Raw genomic sequence first — 20873 nt, forward strand, 5'->3', positions numbered from 1 at the left:
GCATTCTTAGAGGACATAATCTGAAAATGTTTGATATAATTAATTCAGTTAAAGGTTAGTGAATTATCAAAATTGCCATACATTTGTTGTTGATCGACCGTGATAGCCTAAATAACAATTCTGCTCTAATTTTGAGCAGACATTCAAAATGTTACTTTAAGTTATCCATAACTAACAAACATGACTGACAAGCTTTTTTTTTAACAGGAAGATTATTAAGATTATGAAGACGAATCATCTTCAAACCAAAATACCTATATTAGAGAATGTGATTGTTTTTTCAGATTTTGAGGAAATAATTTCTCACTTAAATATATATATATATATATATTTAATTGTGATTAACAACAAATTAATTGCACTTTTTTTTATTTGTTCAAAATGTACCTTAAAGGGAGATTTGTCAAGTATTTAATACTCTTATCAACATGGAAGTGGGCAAATATGCTTGCTGTATGCAAATATTTATCTTCAAATCATAACATGGCAACTGCTAACCCTGATATATACAGTATATATATATATATATATATATATATATATATATATCAATTTACTCTCAGAGTGAAAAGGTATACTGACAGTGTTTCAATGCTCAACTTTAATTTGTTTATCATCAGAGCTCAATTATATCTTGTTTCAAAGCAGAGAAAAGTTAACCCTCTAACTCATCCTAAAGAATACATCCGTTCTACAGACTTTTTCCAAACAGCAGCTTTACATGTCAACTTTCTCTATAACCTTGTTTTTTAAAATCTTTTTTCAAGGTTTAACTTGTCAGTTTAAAGTCATTCTTTTCTTTCTCCTTTCTCTTTAAAGGAACACTCCACATCTTTCTATAAAGTCGGGGGACTTAGTGTCTTAGTGTTTTTCATTAGACCCTCCTTGCCCGGTCTATGCCCCCCAGTTCATGCTTCCTTACAGATCTTAAATGGATCCTAAATCTCCACGCAACCATTTTCTGCCATTCATGGGTTATGCCCAGTCTCGATTTAAAGAAAGTTAAACTAATTTCTGTGCCTTGGACGTTCTCCTTCTGACTTCCTTCTGACTTCCATCTGTCCGTCCGCAGGCAGAGAGCTGTGACTCTCGAGGGCTCCGTCAGATCTGAGGCAGCTGCATCGATTAGGCCTTCATCAGGGTTTCAGTGTGCGGGCTGTGCTTGTGTATGTGAGTGTGTGTGTGTTTGTGTGTGTGTGTGTGTGTCATGTAAGGGCGACACAAGCAGTTCTCCTGCTGTGATATCGCCTTATTTTCACAAAGCCACCTATAGGTGGCGGGATCGCCGCTCCTCCTGCCTCACGCCACCTCCATCTCTCTGAAATCCTCAGAGACCTGCAGGAATAAACAGTAAACTGTAAACTTAGTGGTAAACACTAACAGTTTTGTGTAACACTACACAAACATATTTCACGGATAAAATAAGGAGCCCTACAGTATGAATATTTTAGTTATCATATTTATCCTAAAAATTTAGAGTGAAATTAAAGCCTTAACAAAAATCAAATCCCTCACAGACATGATGTCAATCCCACTGACAATCAACACTTCAGTCTGCAGCTTGGGGGGCTTTAAGCTCATTGGCTCCACGTAGTGAATAATTATACTAATTTGCATTCAACAGGTGAAAACGGAAAGGACTCCAATGGGCACCATGTTGCTTCATCTCTCTTAAGTTTGTAATTAATGTTAAAGATTTGTTTTCTAACACTTTAGCTACAAGAACGTAAGTATATATAGTGTTCGGGCTCATGGCTGTGAGTCTACTTCCTGCCCTCTGGTAGTCAAAGACATATTAGTGCGGCTTTAAACCACCGTTATTTAACTGAATTTACAGAGTGACTAGAGATGAGTGTATTGTCTCCCCACCAATGAATTAAAACATTAGTTATAAAAAGTGTACAGTGCTGCACACTCACATCGACAACATTGAACCCAGCTGCCATCGGATGGTTTTGCGTCGGTGGAATCCTCACATGGTCCTGCTGAAATGAACACATGATTCATCATTAATCAGACACAGTACAGAAAAGGTGCTGTTGCTAGCTACATTAAAGCTAAAATCTGCTACTCATTCTTGTTAATATTCCTCATGAGCATGATTAACCTGACGCGCCAGATGGTTTGTTACCATGTGACATGTGATCCCGCGATTCTCGCATGATCTCAGGACATCGCAAGAATCAAGCTGCCGTGCAAGGTAAGGGCACGATGGCTCATGCTCATACTTATCGCACAAATTTGATTTGATGGTTGTCAAAGGTTTTAATGTCAGATGAACTCACTGTGAGGTCTGGTTCATATATGTCATTACTGAAACCAGCTGAGGAAGATGATGGCGGTGATGATGATGGACCGGTCATAGCGTTGATTCTCTGTTGGATTCGCAGGTAGTAAATGAGCAGGGCGATCAAAGTGGCGATCAGCAGCAGGACCACGATGACGGACGCTGCGATCCCTCCTGAGTCGTCTCGCGTCGGTGAGGCTGCGGGGAACATGGAACACATTTAGTTTCCGGTTCTACTAGAGATCGTGGTGAGAACAACTGGAATTCAGTCAAAGGGATTGCAAAATCACTACACCCACGGAGAGAAATTGTTCCAGCACTAAAACCACTCTGTATGCTAAAATTTAGAATATTTTCACTGCTTTATCTTGCCGTCAGGCGGTCCTTACCTTCTCTTTTCTGACGGGAAACTGAACTGAAAGTGAAATTTATATACGCTCTCTCCAAAGCCACCAAACTCCGATGACAAAAACAGTATAGATACGTTTCATTTTCAGTTCAGTTCGCCATCGAAAATATTCTAAATATAGCATACACTTAAACGGATATACATTTTTTTAGGTGAGCCTTTTGTTTAGTTGGCGAATATATGTTTTTCTGCCGGCCCCGTCCATAGCAGTACATTGTTTTGCTCCCGTGCCGGTACTCCTGTCTGTTTCTCCAAGCTAGGGGCAATACACTGGTATAGGTAATACACTGACTACGGATAAGTGCCTCATACAATCCCACTTCAAAACACCTGAAATATCCGAGCTGAAAAAGTTGCAAAACCACTGGCCCATCTTACTTAAATCTGTGACTTTGTTAGCGCAGTTGACTCCGACGGTGTACTCAATGTCATCCAGAGCTATGACGCCTGATGAGCCTTTGATTCCTTCCAACACAATCTGTAAACAACACAAACAAAGACGACAGCAGAGGTAGAAGTCCGTCATTACTGTTAGTCACTTAGCTATGTGCAGAATTGAATGTACCGTTGTGTACACAACACTACATAGGGTTAGAAGTGTTAGAAGCACTGCGAGAGTGAGAGTCTGACCTGGTATTCCTCAGTAGATGTGATGTTGACGTCAAAGCGTTTCCAGGGTGCTCCCAGTTCACTCACCACTAGCAGCTGATGGAGAAGACCGCCTTTAGACAGCCTCCACACCCTCAGCTCGCTGTCCGCTGCATACATTTAAGAAAAAGTGGATTGCGTTACAAAATATCAAAAGGGAAATGCATCACACACAGCCAGACTATATCTGACATTGATCCTTACATGAGTATGGCTTGTAGGCCCAGAATTTCAGGCAGGTGCCCTTGGTCGGGGGCAAGTGAGGGCTCAGCAGATGAGCCTTTTGATTGGCTGCCGTCCGGTTGCTGCTTGGAAAGAACAGGAAGTGACCTGGCGGAAAGGAAAAGGGAAGGTAGTCTATTTTACACTTCAGGACATTATTAGTATATGTTGTTGGATAAACAAACACACAAATGGACTCACGTACATAGAATACGTTTTGTGCTTAAAAATCATCAAAGTATTGTTCTGTCTGCTTCCTGACTCTTAAGGCCCTGACACACCAAGCCGACTCTGATTGGCTGTTCAGCTTAAGCGCCATCCTCCGTCTTCCAGTTTCCCTTTTTGAATGATAAATACAGACTACTGCAACCTGCTGGTGTGGAGAGTTATTTCCTCTCACGCTGGCGCAGAACGTACGTGGTAGTTGGCTGTCGGCTGTAGTCTTTGCGGTGTGTTCGAGTGCAACTTTTTGGCTAAGACACAGGCGATGTGAGGCGACTCATTTGTTGGCCTTCGTCGCTGCTAGTTCTTTGATGTTGGTTTGGTGTGTCTGGGCCTTTAGTGTGTGAAGATCTTGTTGATAGGAAGTGAACCACAAGACTTGAATTATTGCATGTAGCTTTTGTCCCTGTTCTCTCTGGTTTACCTTTCTCAGTGCCCAGACTGTGGTCCTCAGGTGGGGTGGGGTAGTGTTTCTCTGCTTCCTGACTCGTCAGCTCCCAGTCCAGTTCGTCCACTTTGACGTTTTGAGTGTTGCTCCAGCTGCACATTCCTCTCTCCAGACTGCACTTGGAACCTGAAATATTTAACACAACAACAAAAAAAGTTTGCTCCTTTAAAGAGCTCGAAAGTTGCAGTGCGACCAGGTTAAACCCAAATTTGTTATCATATTGCTAACTAAGATGTATAAAAACTAGAATGGGCACTCACAGGTGCTAGCCTAAAATTGTACCATATTTTTTAAACGACTACAAGTCTAAAAGATGATAGAAAAGATATCCGCACACTTAGATCTATGCAGTATTCCACTTTACGAGAATATGAGTCTAAAAGTCTGTTGTGTTTCTCCTTAAATACTTCACCCCCAAAATGATCATTTGTATATCAATTACTCTCTGCGTGTTACCTTAAATTCTTGAAGGAAACTTTGTTTTTCTTGCATGCCTCCGCTGCGAATGAAGGATCCAATAAGGGAGAAAGGTCTTGATGAATTGAATGGAGGCCGCGTTTTACAACAGCAAAACTATATCGTAACATCCATTAACAAACTCTGCACACTCGTGCAGTGTAATCCAAATCTCATTTATCCAGTCGTATGCTCACTACTAAACTTTACTATTTAAAACAATTCTGACTTTTCTGGACCTGCACGAACAAGTAGCACTCCTGTGCAAGCGTGAGATTGTTTATGCGGAATTGTTTTATATAGTAAGATTTTAGCAAATGCATGTGTTTGGGAAGTGGTGATAAATGAGACCTGGATTATACGGCACGAGTTGTGTGAGAGTTTGTAGATGTTGTTAAACGCGGCTCCCATTTACTTAAATTCATGATGACTTTTCTCCTATTTTGGATTCTCCGTTCACCGTGGAGGCATGCGAGAAAAACAAAGTTCTCTTCATGAATTCAAGATAACACGGGGGTGAGTAATTCATATACAAATGGTCATTTTGTGGGTGAAGTATTCCTTTAATTTTTGCTGAGGCTGATACAAACCTCGATCTTCACATGGATGAGCTGAAAGGGAGATGTCATCAACTGCAACGTGAGTGTCTTTGCCTCCTGCTCCAACCGCCTCAAACTCCAGCTGCAGGGCAGAAAAAAGCACATCATCATCTTGGTGTAAACAACAAACACAAGATCCTACATATAAAAAGGTCAACTAATGACAATTCTCTAGAGCTGTTGGGTCAAATTCTGCTGGAGAGAAAAGTTTAACATGCTGCTTTTCCTTAAAAGTGTGGATTTTAAAGGCATTTAAGAGACGTATCTTCAATTTCAGTGTGGACAAAACAGAAACTGTGAATGGGGACAGGAACGCAAAGTAATGTAAACTGATTGTAAGACAGTTTCATTACTTTCTACGTAATATTTTTAGTATAATAAGTCTATAATTGCTCCTCTCCGGCCTCCACACTGTACCTGCCAGTCCACAAGGGCACTCGAGATGTTGCCGTTGCCATGGCGCCAGACATCTCCCTGGTTCAGACTGTCAGAGAAGATCTTCACCCTTTCTCCCTTCACCGGCTTCATATACAATGTCAGAGAACCAGGATTCTCTCCTCCCATGTGATACCAGAAACTGACGCACTCAGTTTTGGCGGTTCCTTGGCGAACAGGGGAGGTGAGGACCGTCGTACCGCCGGCAGGAAGGATGTTGGCTCCGGTGTTAGCCATCATGTAGAAACCTGAGTGACCAACCAGGGAGAGGAAGATCCCAATTCACTGGCCCTCAACTTTCTGCATGTAAAATATTACTCTGAATTAAAGGGATTCTCTGATTCTCTCTCACCCAGTTCAGTCTCCAGGGTGTGGTCAGTCTTGGGTCCAGTCACCGTGGCGCTGAGTCCGTTGCGGTGGGGCCATTGAACTCTACCCGAGCTGCTGTAACCGCACCGCTGGCCTTCAAAGGAACACATCCTCGGCACGGTGCACGGGCGGCGCACGAACGTCACATCGTCAATGGCAATGCGCCCGTCAAAACCAGAGCGAACCGCTTCAAACATCAGCTGGTGGAGGGTCAAAGGTCGGAAATGGGGAGTTGGAAAAGAAGGAAGATGTTGAAATACGCATTTTGGCATTCTCTTCTAATCCCTCTGTTTTTGACTACCAGAGGACGTTTTACCTCTTTTTGTTTTTAATATGAAAGATGTATGAAGCTCTGTGACATTGTTTAACTGACTGAATGACTGCAGTCATTTTATACCCGGAAGTTTGTGAGCTGGTGTGGCACCGGGCAGTGCGCCTCGTGCCACACGTTGCCATGAGCAGCACTGCGGGTCCAGAGGACGGTCTCATAGCCGTCCTTATCCAACAGCTTCACATTCAGAGCACCTGGACGGGATCAGTGGGTGAAGATGGGGCAGTAAGGGTGAGAAGATATGATTACATTTTCTGATTATTTCATGGTAATAAAGTCATATTTCATTTCAGACCAGAGTATGTGATACTTTGTGTTTGACACACAAACTAACAAAGTTCACATATAAAGTACCTCCTTTTCTTTCCTGAGAAAAAAAAGTGACCAAAAACATGTCAGGTATTTCCTCCCCCCCAGGCTTAAAGAAACAGATGCTCATTATCATTCATTCACTCTGAACTGTTTTCCATTCGGTCTCGTCCTCACCCGTGTTCGGCCCGTAGAGTTTGTAGTAGAAGGACAGGCACTGATCTGTAGCGCCTGGTGACTGTGTGAATGAAACCAAGCGCCCGAACGCACCGCGCAGAGACGGACTCCACATGTCCACGACAAGGCTTCTGCCTGGACATCAACAGAAAGACGGGTTGTAATGAAACTTTATATACTGTAGTCTTGTCACTTTAGCCCTTTATTCATTCATATCACTCATTTAAAAGGGAAAAACGTTTCTGAAGACTTAAAATAAGTTCCAAACCTGAAAAACCTCATTATTGCCTTTGGGGAAATTTATTGTGTTGGTCCAACAGTCATTGCTAACAAAGGTGTGAGTCAATATTTTTCAAGAGTCAACTTGCAAGTCCGGGTCAACAAGTCTCTGAAGTCTGGTCCAAAACCTGAACCTTATGTTTTGAGTCCTTTGTAAAATTTAGTGACAGTTAGTGTAGTAAATTAACCTAAATAATTAATTATTGATCAGATTAGTATTTATTACTTTCCAACAAGCTTTATAACATTTAAAAGCAAATGATCAGGTGTTAATGGGTGTGGTGTTTTCTTGTGACACAACGTAAAAAACGTATAAAGGACTTAAGTTTCGTCAACAGGATGGGGCACTGTTGTCACAGTATTGGTATAATAATCAGCCTCGAGGCTTTGCTGGAACTAGAATAGCATCCCAAATGTCACATAGAAGAATCTCACCCTCATGAACATGGAGGTGATTTGAGGTTTGAGGGTCAAATTTTCTCATAAAAAAAATCTTAAATCACAAAAGTATGAACAATATGAATAAAATCCTCTTTATCAATCGATTAAAATATTTAATTATGATTAATCACAATTAATCGCAAATATTTTATAATATTTGCTCAAAGATACCAACTGCAGCATTAAAAGCATTATTATTGCACCAAACTATGATGACACAATATCCTCTTATGTACTCCCTACTCCCTATGACACATTTAAAATGTGATGTTTATTACCAGTGAGGCTGAGGAAAGATGGAGGTAAATTGTGTGTGTGTGTCTGAGATACTTCCTACTATAAAATGTGCGGTATATCCCTATACACTGTTTTATTTTTAGTTTGTAAATGAGCTTACCGATCCCGATGGTGTGATCCATCCCGTTGATCACACCCCAGTCAAAGTTATCACTGTTGTCCTGATACCATCCACACAGTCCATCTTCAAAGTTACATGACAACCCTGGCCCAAAATAAAAAATCAAATAATTCATCAAAGCATTGATATTTCTGCATTATGCAACATCTTGTGTGTATGCTGTAAATAGTTATGTGTTACCTGTTGGAGATGATGGAAAATAATCAGCATGACAGATGCCAAAGTGAACGTTTGTCACTTTAATCTTGGCGCATGGACACAGTTTCACAGCGCGAGCTTCAAACGCCAGCTGGTAAAGATAGAACAAGGAAAACAGAAGAGCCCTGTTAAGTGAAATTCACAACTTTAACAGTAAAGCAGATTTTTAACCGGTTCCACAAAATCCAACTATTTTATTTCTACTGGTTCAACATATTGTTTTGCTTGTCTTCTATCTGCAACTGCATTTTGTTTACTATTATTTACTATTTTCATATTTTATTGCATTTATATTTTCCTAACATTGCAAAAAATGAGTAAGGAGACATGTTGTGGGGATTTTGGAAACATGCAACCTGTGGTTGGACTTTCTCTTTCATTTTGTGGCTCATATCTGTGACTCAACTCTCATCATCGGAGCAAAAATGTCAAACGTAAAAATGATGATTAGTCACCAGTGTGAGTGAAATCTCATCATCAATGTCAACATGACAATTATATCAGCCCTGAGAAAAAAAAAAAAGCTGACCTGGAAGCGATCTTTTCTGGCTCCAATAGGCAAGTCGACGTGTTGCCACGCCCCCTCCTCTGTTCCTGTCTTTCCACTGAACTCCCACAGCTTTGGCCGCGCACCCAACAAGCTGTCAATCACCCTGACAGACAGCTCACCTGCAGCAGAGATACGTAAACAGAGTCATGTTGAAAGATCTGAGTCATGGTTCCTGAGAATAGGTGAGAAGAGAAAAGAAGACATGTGGGATAATAAGTTAATTTAGTCACCAATGTGATCTGGATTCCCAGTTAGTGCAAAGTCAAAGCTCAGGGTGCAGGCTGGGCCGGAGGGGCCCAGAAGGGGCGTCAGCGTCCGGGCCTCGGTCAGCTGCTGGCCTGGGGCCTTGGCTACATACAGGTACTCCTCTAAGAAATGTGAAAGAAACAAATACTTGATGAATTGGTGATTTTTAAACAACTGAATATCAGTAAATCAATAGTTGAGTGCTGTTAGTTGTACCTTTGGATGTGAAATTTGCATGTAGCACCCAACCTTGACTCCCAATGCTGGCGTCAGTCCAGCCTGAGCTGCCGTCAGTGTAAGAGAAATCCCCTGCGGAAAGGATTCATGGAGACATCTCACTCAAAATGAAACACACACAGTTCTTTACATCCCGACAGCAATCAATAAATCAAATGCTCTGACAAGAAAAAACAATAAAAAAATCTGGTATCTGTGGCTGTTGGAACGAACCTGAAGGAACGGGCTGTCAGTGTCGCCGACTTGACGAATTTCTTGCTAGATTTAGGGACTTTTGGAGCTACTGCTGCTGGCTACTTTCATTGGAAAAGAGTTGGTAACAATGGGCTGGATTTTTCGGTTGAACCATTTTTAAAAATCTAGCGTACTGTTACTAGTTTCTTAGCATTACCAACCCTACCTTTCACTTCTCTCAAACAGTCCTCCAACATAAATAAAGTCATTGCCTTTGAGCGTTTTTATATGTGGTGCCTCTTTCTGCAGGACAGCGTTGTTAGTTACAGTTCCAAAAATAGTTCACATGAGTATTTTCTGATTTACCAGTTCTTTGGTTAAGTTACAAGAACTAACTGGTTAAAAGAAACTGGCACTGTCACAACTTTTGGTAGGAGACGGGATACAAACAGATCTCTGTGGAGTCAAAGTCAGACACTTTGGGTGCCAAATCATCCAACCTGATCTCCTCCCTAAGAGGTTTTCTGGTGCTATCACTCTACTTTGCTTCTCAGAAACAACTGTCATTATGGTCACAAGACGTGGCTTGTAAGGAGAATGTAAAACTAGGTCATTCTTATTGTTTCAAACAACCAATGCTGACGATTTCCCTGGTGTGGAAGTCTTGCTCCTGCTTGGATTGTTTTTTTTAAGCCCACAGACTCATAAAACCCTTTTTAAAATCCTTCTGAAATAGGTCTCCTTTTCTTAGTACCCAAATAATCAACATTTTAGAGATATAAGGCTTTCACCTGACAACAGCATTTTGTAATTTGCTAATCTGGGGGGCCCCCTGGTGGATCCTGAGGCTCTAAGCAGCTTCACTTGTGCTTCGGCTGGCTCTAATAAAGATCATCATTTCTTTTGAATCTTTGCAGTCTTGTTGCTAAAAGCAAAGCTGAGTAAAGAGAAGGAACAGACTCACCACATTTGGCTTCATCCTCCGCTCCTTTACAGTCAAATTGGAAATCACACATCTTGTCTGGCTCATCAGTACACGGGTGTTTAGGAGGTTTAGGGAAAGTTGCCCAGGTATCGTTGGCTGTTCAAGAGGAGAATGTGAGATAGCAGACTGATCACACCACAGTGGATATTTATTCTCACTCATTACACATGTGGAATCTTTTTTTTTTTTTTTAAAGATGGTTAATTACCAGGTGACAAGCGGCATTCAGGAGACAACACAATGCTGTCGACAGCGATACCTCCATATGCAAAGTCCCTGATTGCTGCCATCATTACAATCTATAAAGACAGAAAAATGAGTGGAAAAGGGGTGAATTCATGATAGCAATAACAATTTCATCCAAACACAAAAAACTAAAGCTCTGAAGTGCTATATTATATGCTCATTTGGTGAAAATAGCTGCTATTTAATATATATCTAAAACATAATTTATGTATTGATCAGGATTTGTCATTCAAGGACTGAAGTCAAAATGTCGGGCTCTCAATCCTCATCCTTTATTTTACTTTGGAATCAAATTCCCATAAACACGTAGTTTAGAGACACAGCAGTGTAATAAGAAATTGCAGTACAGAAATAACTAAATAACAGTGGAAAAGTGTTGCCATTACATTGTGCCAGGAAGTTCTCGACTGTAAAATGTCTATTTAATAACCACATTTAAAATCCTTGTTAAAAATGTTATTTTAATATTTTTCTCTTTATTGACTACAGATTATCATCTTTACATTTTCATTGGGTAGATTTTAAAGGCTCATTTTAAAATATCAAGAAATCAAGCATCCAAACGATTCTAAACAAATTGATTACTTGGTTCCTAGAATTGTATTTGGCATATGTGTGTGTATACATATATTATACATAAGTCTTTTGTCATTTGTTATGGAATCCCATATGATAGTCGTTGTATATGAATGTAGTTATTCAATAAATTTAGCTTTAGGTTTTGACAGTAGCCAGATTCCCATCCAAATATAACTGAAATTGTAACCTGAATTTCCAGAAAATTGGCAAAAGATAATGCAAACTAATGTGCGTTTCCATTCACTACTGTTATGTGAATATTACGAGTTGGGCACATTGCGATAAACAGCTGTTTCCATTGCACTTTGTTGTGTTTTGCGTTTATGGATACACCAACTTTTCCACCTATAGAGACATACTATGGTGTACGGTCATAGACCTGCTCTATATATAAAGCATCTTGAGATAACTTTTGTTGTGATTTGATGCTATACAAAAATAAATTTAATTAAATTTAATTGAATATGTAAAAAAAACTTTTATGCAATATTTTTTTTTCCATTTTCTTTTTTTTTCTCGAGTTTTCAGTATTTTCATGCAGGTGATGGAGCAGACTTTTTATCACCATGGCTCATTACTTATTCTCCTACGCTCCTATGTGTGCAAAGATCACTTTTCTCTTGCATGTGTATTTAAAAAAAAAAAAATATTGGCTGATGTATGCTTATCAGAATAAACTCTCAAATATCAATATCAGTATTCAGTCGGGATCAACTACCAGATGCTTGTGAGAATTTACACGTGTAGTCTGTCTGTGTTATTAAATCCACGTTTACATTTGTAATAAAAAAGTATGAATAAAGTATCATGTCTTTATTATGAATCTTCAGTATCAATATCTCTGTTTTAAAGGTGTTATAGGGTATAGCTAGCATCATTATTAACAGGTGAAGTACTCACTTGGAAAGTGGAGTTAGTGACAATCTCCACCTCTGCCTTCACCCAAACATCTCCTAGAGCACCGCCCCTCTCCCACACTGGGTAGATCACACGATCTGCCACCAGCACCGTCAGACCGCCGGACCTCGGCCCGAACTGGTGAGTGTACATCACCATCTGCAGCGGGCGGATACAGAAAACTAGGGTTAGATATTTAAACATCATTCATCAAAAATGTAAGTAAATTACTGTGAAATTGAAGTGTAAAATCAGGAATCATCTTGGGACTCACCTTGCAAGGATGTGAACTATTGGTGGGTTGAAGGCGGGGACTTTGGAAAGCGGCCCAGTCAGCTGTGAGTCCACCATCAGGGACAGTGACATATAGAAAGTGACCTGCAATGATAATAATGGTAAGTTGCTTACGGTCAAAAGAGTTAATACTGAACATGTTGACAATGAAAAAAGCCATAATGATACTTTGGTTCATCTGAATATGATACCTGTTGCACTGTTGTTAGAATGGTCCCTGCCTGGCCCTTTAAGAGGATCCGAGACGGAGATGTTCTCCTGATTCGTCCTGACCCATATTAGTGGGGAAATTGACTTCAGATCCCAATCGCACAGGTCCTCCTCAAAGTCACAGCGCCGGTACCCTTCTGGACACACAATAAGCACACACAACTTACATTAACTCAGCGGTTCCCAAACTGGGGTGCAGGACCCCTAAGGGTGGCCCAGAGTTATAAAAGGGGGGCCCTGCAGAAAAAAAGTCTGCATTAAGTGGTGATGTACTGTGTGGTGGATTGTATGGAAAGTTACCTCTTCTCACTGATTTTAATGAATATTGTGGAGTTTAAAAAAGCAGAACAGATAGTGTTGGGAAGGAGCAACTTTACAGGAATATTCCAGAAAACATTTTTACAGCAGGACAAAGTAGCGTGGAAAAAGCAAGTAGGTGCACTTTTCTTTTTTCTCAGTTTTTTCACAATCACAAAAATCGCAGTTTATATCCATGTCTGTCCAAAATTTCCTCACTCCATCATTTTATCCTATCAGACACTTGTGTGAAATTGTCATAATTAGCATATGAATTATTGAGTTAAGGCCAAAAACGTGTTTTGTGAGGTCACAGTGACCTTTGTGCCATATTTGAAGAAATCCCCTCCAGGCTTTCCTGACATATCGCGTTCTCCAGAATGTTATGGACAGATGGACAGACGGACAAACCGACAACATAATGCCTCTGGCCACGACTGCTGCCGGCGCGCAGGCAAAAAAAAACATATTTTCCTCACATCTTTGTCGTATTGAGCTATGCAGATACTTTGGGTTTTATTTGCCACATTTTATTTAAAACGTCCAGCTTAGAAACTTCTGCCTCCCCCAAATCGTAAAGAGAAGGGTGTTTTATTTGTGGTCCAAAAAAAATGTGAAAAAATTAAGAGCAATGTGTCTTCCCATAAACAATATCCTCGTCAACAATTTTCATTGGGACTAGATATTCATTAGAAAGAAGTCCAGTGAAATTTGCAGTGAGGTCTGTCGATACCATAAAGTGTAAGAAAAAATATGTTTTTTTTGTTGAACTGCCCCTTTAATCTCTCCTGCAATGTTATCACAGACTCTTAAATGTTTTGTACTTTGTCCGTTTGTACAGTGAGTCATCCCTGTCCGGACAAATTCCTACATTTATTGTGTACTGTGGTGTCAGAAGGGCTCTCTGCTGTATAATCCAGATGATTTCTCACCACAGTTCTCCTCATCAGTCCCGTCGCCGCAGTCGTCACTGCCGTCACACACCTGCTTCTGCTCCACGCAGCCGTCACGCCTACACTCCACCATCCCTTTTGGACACTCTTTACCAGGGAGTGGTACTGATGACATAGTGGGTGAAAAACAATAATCATTATGCTCATCATTATGGATCAATTTATTAATTCATTATAATCAAGGTTGGAAATTAGCACCATCCACCAGCCAAATTCTGGTAAAATATGCAAGTGGCTGCTAGATTTGCTTCACTCACCAACCAAAAAAAACCAATGGTAATCTATGGAGTGGCTGGTAAAACTTAGAATCCACCAGCCACAGTGGCAGGTAGACAGAAAAGTTAATTTCCAACCCTGATTAGAATTAATTGCTGATGGAACTGCACATGAATAAGATATTTTGAGGGACTCACATGGCAGAGCACAGTCCAGAAACTCCAGCTGGTCCACAGCCACATCTCCCCTTCGGCCCTCGGAGCGCTGCGAGGAAAGATGGATTCGGAAGGTTGTGGGAATACGGCCCAGGAAGACGGTAGCCTCCCTCCAGCCACGGACGCTGGTGACCTCAGGGCGCCACACCACAGCCTCTCGAGAGCCCTGGCGAATGATGGAAGCCCACAGGGGTGTGGAGCCCAGACCTGCGTGACCTACAGGAGAAATACTTTATTAGTAGGGCAGCTGCAAGAGGAAATCTCATCTCAGTGTACACAACATTAAATACGTCTAATAATGATGGATGGACACAGATGTAGAATCAATCAAATTATGAGAGACAATTACAAAACTAGAAAAAGGGATACATGAAAACAAATACATATAAAAAACATACAAATAGTAAAAGTAGTATAAAATAATATGAAATCCTGTCTATAACACTGTGTTTTAAAGACGACCTATTATGCTAATTTTCAGGTGCATACTTGTGTTTTGGGTTTCTACGAGAACATGTTTACATGCTTTAATGCTAAAAAAAACGCTTCATTTTTCTCATACCGGCTATGCTGCAGCACCTCTTGTCAAACTAGCCGCTAGGTAATGATTAAGGAAAATGTGTGACTTGGTGACATCACCACGTTATGGAAGAAAAGGCGGGACTTCAATCAAGGCATTTCAGGCAGTTCAGGAGCAGTGTTTCTGTGTTGGGGAGAGTAACTCCCTTTGGCGTGGACTTTGGGCTTTGTAACTTTGCAGACCTTTTACATGCACAACAAACTACATAACACAGTAAAGGAAAGGGAAAAAGCACAATAGGTCCTCTTTAAGATACAGGAGAAGCCGGCCGAAGCAGGCAGTTTGTATGTATGAGTAGTCATTAACAGTTGTTACCTGAGTCCCACAGGAAGTATCTGAGACGAAGGCGACAGGTCGGTGAAGACTGTTTCATCTCTGGGGAGATTAAAACCGCAGTGCTGAGAGACTCTTTCGCCACTGCACTCACTCCCATAAACCAACCTGCGTGATGGGAAACACCGTAATGTTTTATAACAGCCTGATAAACAGATTTCATAAATGCATACTACCCCGTCCCTCTGCTCTCTTTTTGACATGTTATAATCTAATAGGATGAGCCGAATCAGTGTTCAACACACGTCCTCCCGTGAAATGATGACTCTGGTGGGAATTTAACTGCTGGGGAGAGATCTTTGTTAAATTCACAGCTGCAGCTGTTGAAGCTGGCTGTGAAAATGACATCATGATCTGTTAATTACCCACTTCATCAGTACATTTCACATTTGCGTGGTGCTTTCAGTAGGAGCCAATGCAAAAAGCTTTAGTCACCGACTGCTGACATTTAGAGCATAAAATATATTACAGGAATTAAAGCTCATGGATCTTTTTTCAGTGTTCACTTAGTGTCAGATTGGTTGTAGGAGGAATGGTGGCTGCTGGACAGATATTACTACAAATAGGTCAAAATTGTTGTTTGAAATAAATATTTTCTCCATATCTGTACACTATTCATTGATCAGAACAGGAACACAGTCGTTACAACAGTATTGTTCACTATGAACACAAAAAGCATCTTGAGTTTCTACTCTCCCAACTCTTGGTTCTTCAAAATGTACATTTACATGTCCTCATTTCACTTGAGTTTTTAGACTTTTAAAACAAAAATTATATCAATTCTTGACTCTTACACAGACATATAAATACCATTAAAATTAATTTATCACATTTATTGCCTTCTTGGCTACAGGAGCCCCATTTGCTGCACACAATACAGTGAGATTGTTTAGCTTATTGTACTGATGTACTACTAATATAAATGAAATATTGTATTAAATTATTTTATTTATTTATTAGCTACTACTGACTACTACTACAACATTGGTAGTGGCTAATGGGATCAAAATAAGTAAATAAATAAATAAATAAATAAATAAATAAATAAATAAATAAATAAATAAATAAATAAATATCTTCCTAAATTTTACCAAAAAAGCACTTGATCGTTTTAAAGATACTTACAACATGAGGACAAAAAGTCAAAATGAAAAAGGGTATTAAACCATACCTGTAGCTGTCCCGGTGGTGTAGTCAGAGGACGGTCCACTGTCGGGCAGCGTGTCCCCTCCTCTCTGACGTCTCTCCCAGCTGTACACAGCTGCATTCAAGGACTGGTCAGTCCATCCACACATTCCTGCTTCCTCAAAGTCACACTCGAACCCTTTCCCGCTGTAGCCTTGAGAGGTGTGAAAGAAATAATAGTTCACTGTTGGACTGCTACAAACAGTATGCTGCAAGTATTATTGAGTTTTTCCACTGAGAGCTAGAATTAAAGGAGTAGTGTGTAGGATTTAGTGACATCTAGAGGTGAGGTTGCAGATTGCAACCAACTGAATACCCCACCGCTCATCCCTCCCTTTCCAAGTGTCAGAAAACTACAGAGGCCTTCAGGTAGCATAAAAACGTGAAAGGCTCTCGCTAGAGCCAGCTAGCGGTTTGTCCGTTCCGGGCTACTGTAGAAGCATGGTTAACTCCATGGAGATGACCCGCTCCCTATATAGATATATTCTAAGCTAACGAAAACACATTCTTAGTTTCAGGTGATTACACACAAGTGAAAACATAGTTTTTCTGTTAATAGATCTCCCAAAATCCTACACACTGGACCTTTAAGGCTTGATATTAGTCAAAACTAGTCTTAAAAAGCTTTTTTTGTCATTGCCAGAGGATGTTTTGAACTTTATTTCAGAAGATAATGCTCGGACTTCTTACACAGGTATCCCTCTAAATAAGTGCTTTTTGACTTCCGGGCTTCAATTTTGACAAATCATTATGTTAACATGACATGCAATTTTTAATATGCACATTTTAATATGTCTTCACATCTGATACCACATTTTTAAACTTACCACACTCTTGCTCATCGCTGCAGTCAGAACAGTCACACACAAAGTCACATTTCTTATCCGGAGACGAACATCGATGAGCCCAAGAGCCCGCCACTGTGTAATAAGATGAAACGTTCAGACAATGTTCACCACATAACATACACAAATATAAAATGTAAAAGTTGTTATTCTGAAGAATGGTGCCTTTCAGAGTGTAAATAAATAGATAAATACATTAAAGCGTACACTATATTTAAATATTGCAGATGGTCTGACTTTTTCAGCACATATTATCAACTTCAATCTTCACTCAAGGTCGACTTACTCACTTGTTCTGAAGCTTTCAACCATATCACACAGTCTTCATCAGCATAAGAAGTTTGCTCAATTGTCATGGAAATGCAGATTTTTCAAACTTTCCATTATTTTAGGACTGTTTTTTCCATGTTTTTGTGTAGGTGTATCTCTTTTAGCTCAAGGCTCGTTTCCCATTAGTCCATATTAAAATCACGATAAAAACAAAACGGACAAATTGAAACATCATCTGCTGATGAAGACTGAGTGATGAGGTGGAAAGCTCCAGAACAAGCCAGTAAGTGGATCTTGAGTGGAGATTCCAAGGTTGACAATGAACCGTCAGACTCAACTCTAAAGTATTTTTACTTTAATTTCTAATTGTGAAACGTAACTCCAGCCGTCAGATACATTTAATAGAAAGTACAATTCAGCATCAGAACAGGACAAGTAATTACTTAAACACAGATGGCTCAACCCCAAACTCTCTTATCAGGACTCATTAGTGTCAGAGATGTACGGCACAACTAATGCCAACAGGCTCAAAGGCCAGAGAACAGCAATCAGGTTAGCGCTAGCAAAATGCCATCCGTCCATCCAAAGGTCTCTAGAAATCAGACGTGATACCCACCGAGTACGAACCTGCATCACTGACTGACTGAGAACATGTTCAGTTATCACGCACAGAGCATGATGTAACAGCATTGACATGACAGTGGAAACACATGTCTGATAATAACTACAGGTTCACTCTTTCTGTTGGCAACAATTAAATAGATAAGAAAATATTAAAAACATGTATCAGTATTAAAATTGTTTCAGTGGTTTCTTTCTAATCTTTTCTAATTAAAAGTGAATGTGAACACTGAATTATCAAGTATTTATATATGATCTTGCATTTCTAAATATTCATCTATTCTAAATATTCATCAACACATTTACTTGAATGAATGGATTTAATATCATGGTTTTGCTAATAACTTTGCTTCTTTACTCTGATTATGACAATTTATTTTTTTACAGTTATATTTTAAAATTCACAACTATTGTAAGAACTCAATCTAAAATTGAATGTATACTCTTGCATTAAAGTGTATCTATTTACTGTATAAATAAGATCTGTTGTTAGTGAGCACAAAACCGTTTTGAGAGAAAATGTCTGAACTGGTTTTGTCCTTTGTACGGGAAAACAAGTAAAAACTATCTATATGTCATGATAATATAAATGGGCGTTGCAAGAACACATTATTTCAATATAAATTATTTCATAAAGTCTGGAGCTGCTCCATAGACAATGAATGGGAGACTGATTTTGTAGACCCACAGTTTGTTTTCTTTTTTTACACCCAAATGAGCTTTATTCTATTGTAGTGTTGTCTATTGTGAAACAGAAAATGTTCCCATATACTCAGAAAATTCCCCTGGGTGTTCTCAGTGTCATCTAACATCTCTCCCCATTCATTGTCTATGGAGCAGCTCCACACTTTATACCCTATGACATCACAAGTTAGAGATTTAGCACTGTAGTTTTTGGAGTTGTTCATGTTTACTAATATTTTTTGGACTGTCTTATGGGCGTAATTCCCCTCAAGTTAAGATTTTTTGCAAACTTTTGGGGCTTTTAAGAAGCTTTTTTTAATACTTCTCTCTATAATACCACAAGCTAAGCCCAGCCACCAGCTGCAGCATTATTTCTACATTAAAAAGTGTTACTAAAACCTCACACTGTGTGAATGGAGTCTGGCTGAATGTGTTCTTCTTACCAAACTGCAGAGTCAACAGCAGAACGAGGGCCGAGCTCCTCCAGAGTAACATCTTCTTCTTCTTTCCTCTCTTCCACCTGATCAGTCTGGAGCTCTGGACACAACCTGGAGAGTCTTTGCTTGTTGGCTTTGACCTCTTCTCTGATTCTAAGAGATAACACCTGGACTTTAAAATCTCCCAGCATGCAACTTCAACAAACCATCATAAAACAATTTCCTCCAACTGAGATTTCCAAAGTATTTACTGTACATCCGTAGATTGCACCATAACACATTTGGCAACAGACATGCAGAGCAACAGGTGCAAACATGCGTATAGTCTATTATCCTTCCATTTCTGACTTTGTTTCACAAGAACACTTGGAGTAAAGTAACTTAGTTTAGCTCAAAGTTTTCTAGATGGTTTTATGGTGCATTCATGTCATGTTGGCAGAACGGGAAAAACAGGAAAGCGTTATTCTGACTTAGATTAGGAGTATTATTCCAACAGGGTCTTCACACAAGATCAGTGGAAGTTAAGCTTACATCAGCTGTTTGTGCAATATTGCATATCAAATAGTTTATGGCTATGTTTTAATTAGCTCAATGGACTATATTAAAGTCTCTGATGATGTCTTTGGAGAGATGACAAGATCAATATGATTAGTATCATCTCTTGCGATCAGTAAAGAACAAGAATTTTGAGTCACTATATCTTATTGAAAAATGTGTTAAACTTCACTCAACCTGATTGAGCTATTTCTACTACTTGGTTTTGTTATGTTATGCTAAAAAAATCCACTAGATGTCGCTGTGTCTTTAAATAGCATGCATTTTAGTTCGCCTTCTTACAGGAAGTCAGCAACAAAAAAGTCTCTCCAGACATGAGGACTCATTTTTTTGGTCTCATTTTCAAAACGTAGGCATATTCTTTTAACATATCATAGTCTCAGAGGTCTTACCGAACAGAATTATGTAACTTGATACTAAAATAAAAGTCTAATTAAGGGCAAATAATTTTCTAAAAACGAATGATGAAATTAAAATGTACTATTTTCTACTAAATAAAACAACTTTTGATTATTCAATGTTTTTAATATGGTACATTTAATGTTATGCCATTATATATATATATATATATATATATATCCACAAACAGAAAAAAAAATATGAAAAAATACTAAAAATGCAGGTTTAAAATACTAAATACCTGAAATACTAGGTCAACAGCATATCTACAGTAGTATCCTCTCATTAGCAAAATTACCAGTATGTCATTATTTCAAAATACTTCAGCACATTGTAATCTTGGAAGATCATCAAGTTCATTTTATCTTATCTACCCACATTAAGGCCACATAATTCATCAGCAGTTTACAGTCCTGTCAGTGGCTGGCAGGAATACAACGGCTGTTAGCCAAAAGTAAGATAAGTAATGTTATGGGCGGGCGTTTTCAAGTTTCTGCTCTATAACAGAAGAATCACAGTATGCACACAACTTAGAGGGATAGTTGGAGTGTTTTGAAGTGGGATTGTATGAAGTACTTATCCATAGTCAGTGTATTACCTACAGTAGATGACAGTCG

General features: G+C 39.5%; 1 protein-coding gene across 1 annotated transcript; it reads right to left on the bottom strand.

Annotated features, from left to right (window-relative positions):
- Window positions 1–579: 579 nt before the first annotated feature.
- mamdc4 (MAM domain containing 4) lies at window positions 580–19375 on the bottom strand. Its single transcript, XM_074616769.1, has 28 exons — window positions 19309–19375; window positions 17273–17365; window positions 16432–16599; window positions 15243–15368; window positions 14330–14563; window positions 13896–14021; window positions 12648–12803; window positions 12437–12540; window positions 12166–12321; window positions 10649–10739; window positions 10420–10536; window positions 9261–9353; window positions 9029–9166; window positions 8778–8917; window positions 8231–8339; window positions 8030–8134; window positions 6913–7047; window positions 6493–6620; window positions 6079–6295; window positions 5709–5974; window positions 5283–5373; window positions 4213–4362; window positions 3549–3674; window positions 3327–3454; window positions 3075–3174; window positions 2286–2485; window positions 1920–1985; window positions 580–1335 (listed from the first exon to the last, which is right to left on the bottom strand). Exons 1-28 carry the CDS (start codon window positions 19358–19360, stop codon window positions 1300–1302), a joined length of 3651 nt encoding a protein of 1216 aa, XP_074472870.1. The 5' UTR covers window positions 19361–19375; the 3' UTR covers window positions 580–1299.
- Window positions 19376–20873: the final 1498 nt, after the last annotated feature.

This window comes from Sebastes fasciatus, chromosome 19 (genome assembly GCF_043250625.1).
Source record: "Sebastes fasciatus isolate fSebFas1 chromosome 19, fSebFas1.pri, whole genome shotgun sequence".
Taxonomy (NCBI): domain Eukaryota; kingdom Metazoa; phylum Chordata; class Actinopteri; order Perciformes; family Sebastidae; genus Sebastes; species Sebastes fasciatus.